Genomic DNA, 13628 nt, shown 5'->3' with positions numbered 1-13628 from the left:
GGTTGCCCTGATTTCAAGTGAGAATATAGACCTTTCCCTCTCAAGCATGCTTCCACAGACGCGTCCAATAAACATAATTTTTTCCGTTTAGTTTCACATGTGTCATAGGAGCAGGACCCATAGAAGCAAAAGTAATTAATTTTGAGTTAAGAGGCCATAATGCGGTAACAACATGCAAATAACTGCAAGAGCCCACCAAAGAACGGAATACCAAGTGAAAATAGGCAAAAAATCAAATAAAACAGCCCCAAACTGAAGCAAACTGGCTGAAAGAGACTTGTGTCAACTGAAAACAACTCAAACCGTGGCAGAACTGAGAGAAATTGTCAAAAACTGACCTGAACCGGACTGAACTTGAGCAAAATAGGATTGAAACATGGTGAACCGGAATGAACCGAGAGAAATTGTCGAAAAACTGACCTAAACTGGTTGCAAACTAGCCTGAACCAGCTGCAAAATAGCCTGAATCGGATTGGACCGGTCGAAACCAAAACATGGACAGCCTTATCCCAGTTTGAGGTTGGGATATCCTTATCCCGAATAGGCGATGACAACCACCTCGAACCAAACGACAGTCTTCTTCTTCGAAATGTCGCCGGAAAATTGCCATCGACACCCAAACTGTGCCAGGGACACAACGACCTTGTCGGAGACCACCCCAACTATGACAAATAGAGTTGCCGGCAACACCTAAAACCTGTCTCCGGCCACCACAGAGAGTACTAGCCACCACAGACAGAACCGTCCAACTACACCAACCAACCACCAAAGACGAAGAGTGCGGTCCGCTGGTTACACCTAGTCTGCCAACAATGACGAATCCAAATCCAACCATGGAGATGACGGTGAGATCACATCATTGACGACAGTGAACTTGGCGTCATCTCCTACCACGGGCATGAAGCCCAATAATGCAATTTTCTTTGATCAATAGCAAGATGAATGGGGCGAGAGAGAAAAAGAAAAGATAAAAAGGAAGGAGAAGGGGAAAAAAAATATTGAAGAGATACAAAATATCAGGAAAATGTATAAACCCTAGGCTCTAATACCATGTTGAAAGTTTTGCTTGAAGAAGGGTAGAGAAATGAGGAGGCTCGTTCAATGTTACATCATCTTTAATCACATCTCGACATGCTTGAATGAAATGTATAATAAAATCATCAGGGTCTGATGCGTTATCACTAATCATACCTTTCACCACCTCCAACACCTCAGATTCCTCAAACTTTCCTTCTAATCAATTGGTCTCCTCAGCAATGGAGTCAAAAGCAAGGCCATCCAGCTTGGGCCGCCAACTAAACTGTTTGGAAAACAATCGGTTATAGAAAAACAATGTGTTCCCTGATCTAAGTGATAGCTTCAAGTTGTGTAGCCTATTCTCTTTTAGACTGTTTTAGGAGTATTGGATGGTGAATTATCTGATTTCTCTTTATTTTTGTGCTATCATGTGCTTGACCTTTCTTAGCTTTCATTTGTTAGCCTTTGACTGATGTTCAGCTCTTTGGTGGTAAAATTACTACTATTTTCGCCTTTTTTTTGCTTTGTAGGATGTTAAAAATTGGAGTTTTCCTCTTTAACTTTTTTGTGTTTGCTTGGAGTTTTATGTCTCAAAGACCTTGTATATATGCTGCCTCCTATACCTTTATTCAATTTGTTTTCACATAGTTTGACTTCATAAATATTCTAATGAACATCTGTAGCTGCTGCACTTTAGTGGTACTAACTTATTAGTTACTTCTAGGCTGGCCTTAAACCCGGTGGCTTTATCGTCCTGAAAGAGAATATAGCAAGAACGGGTATGCTTTCTTTTTGTTTTCTGTCACTCTAGTTATGCTGAAATTTTCATCAAGGGTACTTTACGATGCAGTAACTTATGTTTGCACCCTACAAGCTCTAAGTGGATGCCATTTCTTTCATCTATACAGCTTCTGTGGTTCTTAAATGAAGAGGTGTTTTTTTTTTTTTTTTTTTTTGATAAGTAATTGACCCTAAGAGAGGGAGAAGGGGAGATTCAAAGATTCTGATGATGGGTCAGGTCCAGGTATGGTTGAAAACGAGGGGATTTTGGTTATGGGTAGTTTTGATCACGGGGAAGTTGGTTTGGAGGAGACAATACCAGAAAAGGTTACCAATAGCTGGGTTATTGATAGGTGTATAGACTTTTATCCCAAGATTGGATTGACTTGTGAGGGGGAAACGGATAAAATGGAGGCTTTACTCAATGATATTGAAGATTCTCGAAAGCAGCCAGTTATCGATGTGGTGGGTACTTCCTCTAGTGTCCCTGCTTCCAGAGGAAATAGGGAGCTGAAGAGACCAAACTGTTACGTCAAGTATGAAAGGGGCTGGTTGGAAATCCAGCAAGGTAAGGGAAGAGTGAGAGGTCGACATGGTGGTCTATGAAGCCAAAAATCATTGCATGGAATGTGAGAGAGTTGAATGCCCTCAAGAAAAGATTGAGGATTGGGGGTCTTTTAAAAGAGTGGAAAGCAGGAATTGTGTGCTTGATCGAAACAAAGATGGAGTTTATTTCCCGGGAGGTGGTACGTAGTTTATGGGGAGGCCAACATGTGGGCTGGATGTATAAGGGATCTAATGGGGCGTCGGGGGGCATGTTGTTGATGGGATAGGAGGATAGTTGAAAAAAAGGAGTGTATGGGGCGTTACACAATGGCTTGTTCTTTTCAGAATGTGGAGGACCATTTTGAATGGGCGTTTGGGGGGGTGTATGGCCCGAATGATGATGTGGAAAGAAGGATCCTTTGGGAGGAGTTGGCTGGTTTGATGAATGTGTGGGAGGTACCATGGTGTTTTGGTTGAGATTTTAATATAGTTCGGTTTCCTAGTGAGAGGTCTAGTGATTCGAACAATTCTACAGGCATGATGGAATTTTCGGATTTTATATCCGAACAAGGTTTGGTGGATATTCCATTGGCGGGGATATCCACCAATGTCTGTATACATGGTCCAATAATCAAGAAGATGAAACCTGGTCAAGAATTGATCTATTCTTATTCTCACCAGATTGAGGATCACTATCGGTGGTGTCACAAAGAAGGCTTCAACGTCTACTTTCCGATCACTTTCCCTTATTGCTGGATTGTGGGGAATCTAGTGGAGGTCGTAAGTATTTTAAATTTGAGAATATGTGGTTAAAGTCTGAAGGCTTTGTTGACAAGGTTAAGTCTTGGTGGGATTCGTATATGTTTGAAGACTTACCTAGTTTTGTTTTGGTTAATAAGCTGAAATCCCTTAAACTGGATTTGAAAAAATGGAACAAGGAGGTGTTTGGTGACATTGGGAGGAAAAAAAAAGGAGTTGTTGGAAGGGATCCAAGAGCTGGATGTTATGGCAGAAACTAGGGGTTTAGTAGAGGAAGAAAAGATTAAATTGGCTGATATGTCGAAGGAACTGGAGAATACTTTATTGTGTGAGGAAATACATTGGCGACAAAAATTGAGAGACTTGTGGCTGAAGGAGGGGGATAGTAACACTAGGTTTTTTCATAAGGTGGTTAATTCCCATCGCAGGTATAATCGTGTGGAAGCTTTACGTATCAATGGTGCTTTGTCTTATAATCCTACAGAGGTAAAAGAACATATTGTGCAGTTCTATCAAAGCTTATATTCTGAGCGAAGTTCTTAGAGACCTAAAATGGATAATCAATTTTTTTCGTCCATTGATGAGGAGGAGAAAAATTGGTTAGAAAGAGACTTTGAGGAGGAGGTTTGGGAGGTGGTAAAAGGTATGGAGGGTGACAAGGCACTGGGACTAGATGGTTTCACCATGGCATTCTTCCAATCTTGTTGGGCTGTGGTGAAACATGATGTTATGGCTGTTTTTTCTTAATTCCATTGAAGATGTGAGTTGGTGAAGAGTATGAATGTAACATTTGTGTCCTTGGTTCCAAAGAAGGCGGATGCGTTGGAGGTGAAGGATTTTCGGCCCATTAGCTTGGTGGGAGGGGTGTATAAAATTTTATCCAAGGTCTTGGCCACTAGAATGAAAACTGTTTTAGGAAAGATCATCTCTAACTCTCAAAATGTTTTTATTGGTGGGCGACAAATATTAAATTCTGTGCTCTTTGCTAATGAATGTTTGGATGGTCGAATGAGATCAAGGGTGCCAGGTGTTATTTGCAAATTGGACTTGGAAAAGGCTTATGACCATGTTAACTAGGACTTTTTGTTGTACTTACTAAAAAAATGTGGTTTCGGAGAGAGATGGAGGGCTGGATAGAGTGGTGTATTTCGTCGATCAGATTCTCCATTTTGGTAAATGGAACGCCAGAGGGTTTCTTTAATAGTTCGTGGGGGATTCGGCAAGGGGACCCGATGTCGCTGTTACTTTTTGTGTTGGTTATGGAGGCTTTGAGCAGGATGGTGAATGTGACAATAGAGCAAGGTTTATTGTCAGGTTTCTCTGTGGGAGAAAGGGCTTTTTCAGATTTGTTGGTTTCTCATTCTTTATTTGCTGATGATACCTTAATTTTTTGTGAAGCATATCCTGACCAAATCCGATACGTACGCCTTATTCTCTTGTGCTTTGAGGCGGTTTCGGGGCGGAGGGTTAATCTTGGTAAATTAGAACTTGTTGCTATAGGGGAGGTGGACAACATTGGGGCTTTGGCTAATATTCTTGGATGTAGTGTTGCGGCTTTGCCTATGAAGTATTTGGGTTTGCCATTAGGGGCTACGCACAACGCTACGTCTATGTGGAATGGTGTGCTTGAGCAGATGGAGCGTCATATGGCAGGATAGAAGAAATTGTATCTATCAAAGGGAGGTCGATTAACTCTTATAAAGAGTACGTTGTCTACTCTTCCAACTTATTTTTTATCTTTGTTTCTTGTTCCTATGAGTGTGGTCAAAAGGATTGAGAAACTTCAAAGAGATTTCTTGTGGGGAGGAATGGGAGATGAACAAAAATTGCATCTTGTTAATTAGAACCAAATATGCCGTCCCCTATGGGCCAGCGGTCTTGGCATTTGGAATGTACATAAGTTTAATCAAGCTCTCTTGGGAAAATGGTTGTGGAGATATGCGACAAAAAGTGAGGCTCTTTGGTACAAGATAATTAAAGCCAAGTATGAAGATCAGGATGGTGGGTGGTGTTCGAAGGAGGTGTTGGGTTCTTATGGTGTGGGTTTGTTGAAGCATATTAGAGGAGGTTGGGGTACTTTTGCAAAAGGTGTGAGGTTTGAGGTGGGGATGGGATCGAAAGTTTGCTTTTGGCATGATATTTGGTGTGACGATCAACTGTTGAAGCATGCTTTTCCTTCCCTGTTCAGTATTGCGAGGTACAAAGAAGCGTGGGTGATGGATAATTTTAGTTGGAGGAATGGGATGGTTGAGTGGAATGTCATTTTTGCGCGTTCCGCCCAGGATTGGGAATTGGATGTGGTCTCAACTTTCTTTGAACTGCTGTACTCTTGTAAGGTTTCTTATGGTAATGCGGACCGTATTCGATGGTCCTCGTCTAAAAAGGGTATGTTTGAGGTGAAGTTGTTCTATAAGGCCTTGTCCATTCCAGATTGTAAGGTGTTTCCATGGAAGAGTATTTGGCGCTCTAAAGTGCCTTCGCGAGTGGCATTTTTTGGGTGGACTACAGCTCTCGGCAAAATTCTGACACATGACAATTTGTGAAAGAGGAGTATTATGGTAGTGGAATGGTGTTGTCTGTGTAAGAAGAATGGGGAGTCCGTAGATCATGTTGATTCATTGTGAAGTGGCTACTCGGTTATGGAACTATGTGTTTACTTTGTTCGGTACTGAGTGGGTCATGCCGCAAAGGTTCCTTCACTTGCTTTCTTGCTGGAATCAGGTGGGGGGTAGGGATATCTCTAAAGTCATTTGGAGGATGGTTCCTTTGTGCATCACATGATGTATTTGGCGGGAGAGGAATGCCCGAACGTTTGAGGATAAGGAAGAATATGATCGCTATGCTACACTTGTGGGCGTTGGCTCATCATCGTAGTATTGTCCCGACTATAGATGAGTTCTTGAATATGTGCTCTATATATTCCGTAGGGGTTTCTATTGTATATATTTTTGCATTAGGGTTGCGCTCCTCTGCGCTTTTTCAATAATATTCACATTAATTATAAAAAGGGGAGATTCAAACTAGTGTCTTCCACATTATCGAGCGTGGTCCCCAACCAATTATTACATTTGTAACTAAATTCTCAAATATGTGTCGAGGAAATAATACTGTAAGAGATAGAAAAAAATGTAATATATCATTAAGAAAAAAAAAAAAGAAAACGTTATAAAAAATAATGCCAAAATATAGCTTCAACTCATGCACTTTCAAGCAAGTCTAAGAAAATACAAACTTAAGTATCAAAAGTACATAACCAAACTTGGTAACAATAAACTAGTCTGATTCATGTTTCCATTCATTTTTTTTGATAAGTAAAAGTCATTGTATTAAAAGCGCAAGGGGTGTGGAAGATGATGGTGGTCGGGAGGACGATCTCGAAGCGCAGTTGTGTGGAAGATGATCCCTCTGTGTCTTATGTGGTGTATATGGAATGAAATAAATGCTAGATGTTTTGAAAAATCCACTAGGACTATAGAGGAATTGACTCATCTTTTCTTCTTTACTGTTTACTCTTGGATGGCCGCTTGGCTAGCTCCTTTAGTAATTAGTTTCTCTAACTTTCTTTTTCATTTCTCCTTCTTAAGCGCTCTCTGTTTATACTTCCCGTGTATGTGGGTTGCGCCCCTTTGCGCTTTTTATATATCATTATTACTTATCAGAAAAAGCGCAAGGGGCGCAACCCATGTACACTGGAAGTATACAAAAGAGCCTACTCACGAGCTTTAAACTGTAAAGGACGCACATAGATCTATAAATTCCGTAAGCGTTGAAGCTTGCGAAGAAGACCCCAAGACCCTCCAAGAGAAGAGTGTTTGGAGCACCCTTTGCTTCACTTCTATAGTGCCCATTTCATGATCCTCAAAGCTCCGCGCATTCCTTTCTCTCCATAAGGACCACATTACACACAAAGGAGCCATCCTCCAAATGTGCATGGCTGTTCGCTTTCCCCTTTGCCCTCTCCATCTTCCCAAGCATTCCTTCAAACTCCCCGGCATCACCCACGTTATACCAAATAGCTGGAGGATCATGTTCCATACCTCTACAGCAGCTTCACAATGCACTAAAAGGTGATCAATAGATTCGCCACTCTTCTTGCACATACAACACCATTCCGTCACAATAATGTTCTTTCGTAGGTTGTCCAAGGTTAAAATTTTTCCCATAACCGCCGTCCATACGAAAAAAGCCACCCTCGGAGGAGCTTTACTCTTCCAAATAAGCTTCCATGGACCATCCACCGGGGTTGAATTTAACTACACCTTGTAGAAAGACTTCACCTCAAAAATTTTCCTTCGAGGGAATCCAACTAATTTTATCTACCCCACCTTGCCTTACCTGTTGGGAATACAGCAATTCGAAGAATCTCGAAACCTCCCCCAATTCCCAATCATGAACAGGTCGAGTAAATCTTACATTCCAATAGATAGCTCCATTTACCCTCTCCATATTCTCCTCTACCCATGCCTCCTTTCCACATGCAATATTAAACAAGGCGGAAAACAAATTCTGCAGTGATGCCTCCCCACACCACACATCCTGCCAAAACAACACGAGACCCGGTTCCTATCTCGAATCGCACATGTTGCTTAAACTCATCCCACCCCCTTCAGATACTTTTCCACAGTTCCACCCCATATGACCCTCCTACCTCCTTGGTACACCAATCACCCCTCATCACCTCATATTTTGTCTCCACTAATTTCCTCCACCATGCATCTCTTTCATGTGCAAATCTCCACAACCATTTACCCAATAAAGCTCGATTAAATTGTATCAAATTCTTTACCCCTAATCCCCCCGCCTCCATTGGCCTCCGAATGTTGGACCAACTGACCAAATGGAATTTGAACTCGTCTCCGTCACCTCCCCATAGAAAATCTCTTTAAATTTTTTCGATCTGTTTCGCCACACTCACTGGGATTTGAAACAACGATAAATAGTATGTGGGTATACTAGATAGCGTACTCTTGATCAACGTTAGTCGCCCCCCCTTGGATAGATACATTTGCTTCCACCCCGCCAATTTCATCTCCAGCTTCTCTATGACCTTATTCCATATAGAGGGGTCCTTATTATGAGCCCCCAAAGGCAACCCCAAATATATAAATGGTATTGAATCCACACCACATCCAAGTATACTTGGCAATCCTTCTACATCTTCCACCATACCTATAGGAGCAATCATAGACTTTGATAAATTTATTTTCAACCCCGCAACCGCTTCAAAGCACAACAACAAGCATCGCAAATTCCGGAGTTGTTCCACCTTTGGCTCACAAAAGATAATAGTATCATCGGCAAAGAGTAAGTGCGACACTTCCATTTCCTCATCAAGCCGCGAACCCACTGAGAAACCAGCCATAAGCTCTCTCTCTGCCATTGCCTTCATCATCCTACTAAAAGCCTCCATCACCAACACAAATAAAAGAGGGGACAAAGGATCCCCTTGTCTCACTCCTCAAGAACTACCAAAAAAATCTGCCGGTGTTCCATTAATGAGCACTGAAAATCGTACAATAGAGACACAATGATGAATCCATGCTCTCCACCTTTCCCCGAACCCACATCTCTCCAACATGTATAATAAAAAATCCTAGTTGACATGACCATATGCCTTCTCCAGATCCAACTTGCGAATAAGACCCGGTTCCCTAGATCGAATCCAGCTATCCACACATTCATTCGCCATTAAAACAGAATCTAAAATTTACCTGCCTGGTATAAAAGCATTTTGGGTATGTGATACAAGCTTCCCCATTATGGAATTCAACTGACTAACCAACACCTTTGAGATTATTTTATACACTCCGCTTACCAGGCTAATAGGTCGAAAATCGTTTATGTCCACCGCCCCAGCTTTGTTTGGAATAAGTGCCACAAAAGTAGCATTAATGCTCTTCTCGAATTTACCACTATCATGGAATTCCTTGAAAACCGCCATCAAGTCCTCCTTAAGGGCCTCCCAACATTTTTGATAGAACGCCATAGTAAAACCATCCGGTCCAGGTGCCTTATCACCATGCAAATTCCTCACCACCACCGAAATCTTCTCTTCCTCAAAGTCTCTCTCCTGCCACAATCTCTCCCCTTCCTCAATAGAGTTAATATGTTCCATCAAAGGATCTAATAATGTGGTTGGTCTCTCCTGACACTGCTCAGAATACAGAGCTTTATAAAAATGCACAATATGATCTTGTATAGCTGCCAGATCCTCGGTCCTTCTCCCACCCACCATCATTGCCGCAACCATGTTCTTTCTCGTGTGAGTTTGCCAACCTATGAAAGAACTTCGTATTCCGATCGCCCTCTTTTAGCCACAATGCTCTAGATTTCTGCCTCCAACTCATTTCTTCGTGTAAGAGTGTCTTCTCTAAGTTTTGAGAGCATTCATCTCGCCGAAGTGTCTCCTCCTCCGTTAATTCTCTACTTTCTATTAGTCTGTCCAGCCCACCCAAAACCTCCTCTAACTCCTTTTTACGTTTGCCTATATCTCCAAAAACCTCCACATTCCATTTTTTGAGGTCCCCTTTCAAAGCTTTCAACTTACGGGCCAGCACATAACTATGGTTACCGTCGAAAAAATAGGAATTCCACCAATTCTTGACCTGCTCCACGAACCCCTCTGCTTGTAACCACATTTTTTCGAACATGAATGGTATATGACCCCTTGCAATTCCACACTCCATCATCACTGGAAAATGATTTGATAATACTCTAGGCAATCTTTTTTGGCATACATCTGGATAGTGTTCCTCCCATTCTGTAGAGATCAAAAATCTATCAAGTCTGGACCCTGCACGCCTATTAGACCATGTGATCCGCCCTCCTACCATTGGAAGATCGATAAGCCCATGCTCGAAGATGAAATCAGCGAAATCGGTCATTGCTTGCGTTTGTCTTGTAGCCCGTAATCTTTCTCCAAGATTGTGCACGACATTAAAGTCCCCTCCCACACACCAAGGTCGATCCCACACATTCATTACACCTCCCAGTTCATCCCAAAAATTGCTTCGGATACTAGCATCAGTTGGCCCATACACACCCGCAAAAGCCCATTCAAAATTTTCTGTGACACTTCGGAAGACACAGGCTACTACAAAATGCCCTACACATTCCTCAACTTTCTCCACCACTCGTCTATCCCACATTAACAAAATACCTCCAGATGCACCCGTAGCTCTCAAGTACAACCAACCAACATGATTACACCCCTACACACTCCGAATCACCGCAATATTAATAACCTCCATTTTTGTCTCCTGTAAACACACAATATCCGCTTTCCACGCTCTTATTCTCCGCCTAATTTTCACTCTTTTCTCTATCTCATTCATACCTCGCAGATTCCACTAAATTATTTTTGGCTTCATTGACAAGATTTTCCAGCCCTCCCTTTACCATTCTCTTTTCGCGATCCTTTCACATCATAGTTCACTGTGCTTTCCAATTGCTTTAATTCCTGACTACCTCAATTCCCCACTTTAGCAATCCCGGGTGTCCCCTGCCCCTTCGCCCATTTGCTATATTGTTCTCGATGGTAGTAAACAGTGCCAGCAACTCCTCCTCATGCCCATCGCACTTGAGACCCAGTTCTTGGCAAAATTCTAACACCCGTTCTAGGACCTAGTCCGGTGACACAGGTGTATTTTCTCCCACTCCCATTATGGCTAAAGGTGGAATATCTAATAACTCGTCCCCCCCCCCCCCCCCCCCCAATTTCATCTAGTAAACTGACCCCTTCTATTTCTGCACCAACCCCCTCACCTCTCCCGTTACTTTAGCTTCCCCTCCTTCAGACTGCGCCATATGTGTCTCCACAACCAATCCCACCTCCTCGGGTATTTTCGTACGTTCGGTTTCCTGAGCTGTCGCCGGTAAGTCTCCGGCAGGCTTTCCGGTGATGTCAGTTATTTTTGAACACTGATCCACGGGCTGACCCACAACTTCAGAGACTCCCAATGCTTCTGTGCTCCCCTTTTCGGCCCTGTCTGAGACGGTCTCCCCCTGCTCCACCACCCCTGATGCCGTCGCTGGTATCATGGAAACGACGCCGGCAGCGTCTGGACCGTCTCTAGTCCCTTCTTCGGCTAGCTCTGTCTTGTTTTCAGCCTGCCTAGATGGTCCATCCTTCTCATCGGCGTGTTCTGTGCCAAGAAGTTCCGTAAGTTGCTCAGGCGTTCCACTCCGATCAGTCTCCGGTGAACTTGTAATTGCCGGTAAATAGATGTGGTCACTCGCATCGGCATGTTCTGTGTCAATATCCTCCTTTTCTTCCTCCGGCGTCACACTCTAGTCATCAACCGGCGATACTGCACTCATCGGGTTTGGGCGCCATCGTTTGTTTCGAGTGGGATACTGGCGAACGTATATCTTCTGGTACTTGTTGATAATCTGCATCCTCGTGGGCTTATCTACTGGCTCTACAACCATTTTAGTCTGCTCAGGCCCATTCTCATTCACCCTGTTTGGGGCCCATTCCTTCAGCCCATTCCCCATTTTGCTCTGGCCCATTTGATTCTCCTTCCCCTTATTACCCCAACCCATCTCCATCTCCTTATTCCCCCTGCCCATCTCCAGCCCCCTATTCCCACCGCCCTGCTCCATCTTTTCTAGACAGTTGGATATCTGTTAAGGAAAGCAGAATTTCCTTAATGCTCGTGAGATTCTCTAGCGTGTGTGTCGCCAAACTTTCCTTTTGCTGAAGGGCGTGATCCTTGTTTGTATACTCCAGAATTTGCGCACCTAGACCGAACCGTCTAACCTACTAGATCTGAGCTACCTGGATCCGTTTGTCAGTAAGTAATGGAGTAAGAGTTACCTGGATTGACCTACGAAGGTTCAACCTCCCCTCACCGGTTGCCTGTGTACCGGAGGTGCCGGTCGTGCAATTTTCCCCAACCACCACCTCTGCATATGAACGCCGGTTCTGAAGTTCCTTCTGCTGATTTTGGGGCCCTGCCGGTGGCATCTCTTTGGTCCCTCCGCTTGTCGGTTGCATCTCTTTGGTCTCTTTTGGAGCCCTGCTGGTTTGTCTCTTTCCCTCTGACTCCTCCCCATTGATCACCCCTTCTCTATTCTTCTCAAAATGCAACTTTAGTCGCTGCAATTGCGAACGGCAATCTTTCCATCCCTTCCCTTCATACCCCTCCGGTATAATCACAAAGCTCCTCCTTCCCTTCCCACCATATTCTGATAACTCCAGAAAATTGCCGTGGGAATTCTTTTTTCGCTGCATCATGTACAAAAAACTACCAAAGCGAAAAGTCCTCCAATTGTCACGAACAATCTCAATATTTGTCAAATAGTCCCATGCACTCACTAACTAGAAGATGGTTGGCCATGCCATGATCACGTCTCGTGTTTTTCCCCGAATCTTCTCTGCCAATTGGACTCCGCCTTGCACATTCGATCTAATCTCAAAGGATTTAGTTTCTACATAGAAATACCCCAGATAACCCATTTTTCCAATCAAAATTCGATGGTCCTCAATCTACACTACCGGAACACCGATCAGAATTCACCCACGTTCCGTCCCTATTCCTCACGTGCCAAGTATATATAATGAGATATTAGGGTTCAAGGTGAGTATTATGCAACTTATATTTTATTCTTACATGCTATCAAAATAATTTAATTTTAGAAAAACCATAGAAGATTAACTGATGCGTATAGAAGAAAGGTGCACTGAATTGCCTGGGATTATGAAGTGGGATCTGTAAAGTCTTTGAAAGGATTTAAGGCAGCGAGGGCATCTGATTATGGTGTTAAGGTGAAAGGATAGAAGAAGGCTTCAAGTTTTAATTTAATTAGAGTACTTGAATAATAACCTCTTAGTGGGGAAGTAGACATCAAAGTCAAAAAATTTAAGAATTAATAATAGGATTCCACTAGAATCAGATACAATACCTGGCATTTTGTTGATTGCCACAAGTTAAGTCCATACAAAGCACCCAACAGCAACTTTGCCCTTTATCACATGCCACCTCCATGCAGGCAGCCAATAGTAGCATCTTGCAACAACTCTGATGAGTAACTGCTACACTCCAGCAGCCCTCATGCATGCCAAATCCATGTAGAAGGCTTGCATCGTCATGATCATGGCATGTCCATGACAATAACTTGCATGCTTCCATGATGATCTCATAGCATGCTGGCAGGCCAGTGTTGCCACTTGTAAACTGCTTGCAAATCTTGCTTTCCAGCAAGCCAAGCCTTCTATGTGGTCCAAGATTGTCCAGCTAGTGCATGACCAACCCATACTTAGATTTATTGTTGTTCTTGGTTTGAACAGGTGTGGTGGAGCTTATTGCATGCCATGCCATCGCCAAACTTTATTTGATTTAGCTCACAGGGTCATCACACCCACACAGCTAAGCCCCAGCCTAGTTCTCATGTTCATGGTTAGCTAGCCAACATTGAGCTGCATTTGTAGCCCTTCTCTTGCACAATTGTACTTGCAACCTGCTAAGGCTCAACTCGAGCACCAACTTGCAGTGACTATCGGGCCCTCGGTTTGCTTCTCTCGA

The 13628-nt window shown here is 43.2% G+C and overlaps 1 protein-coding gene across 4 annotated transcripts in view; it reads left to right on the top strand.

Moving 5' to 3' along the window:
- The window catches only part of LOC132172735 (alpha amino-terminal protein methyltransferase), a 38232-nt gene that overhangs the window by 13223 nt on the left and 11381 nt on the right, over positions 1 to 13628 (top strand). For all 4 annotated transcript variants that reach the window (XR_015909761.1, XR_015909762.1, XR_015909763.1 and 1 more), the window contains exon 6: positions 1742 to 1796. Coding sequence is in view for 1 of the 4 variants with exons in the window: in XM_088512129.1 (XP_088368255.1) it covers positions 1742 to 1796 (55 nt within the window). In the remaining 3 variants the exon portion in view is untranslated. The remainder of the gene's footprint in view (positions 1 to 1741; positions 1797 to 13628) is intronic.

The sequence above is a fragment of the Corylus avellana genome, chromosome 1, assembly GCF_965113065.1.
Source record: "Corylus avellana chromosome 1, dhCorAvel1.hap1.2, whole genome shotgun sequence".
NCBI classification, from domain to species: Eukaryota; Viridiplantae; Streptophyta; class Magnoliopsida; order Fagales; family Betulaceae; genus Corylus; species Corylus avellana.
This window is presented reverse-complemented; position numbering and strand designations above follow the sequence as displayed.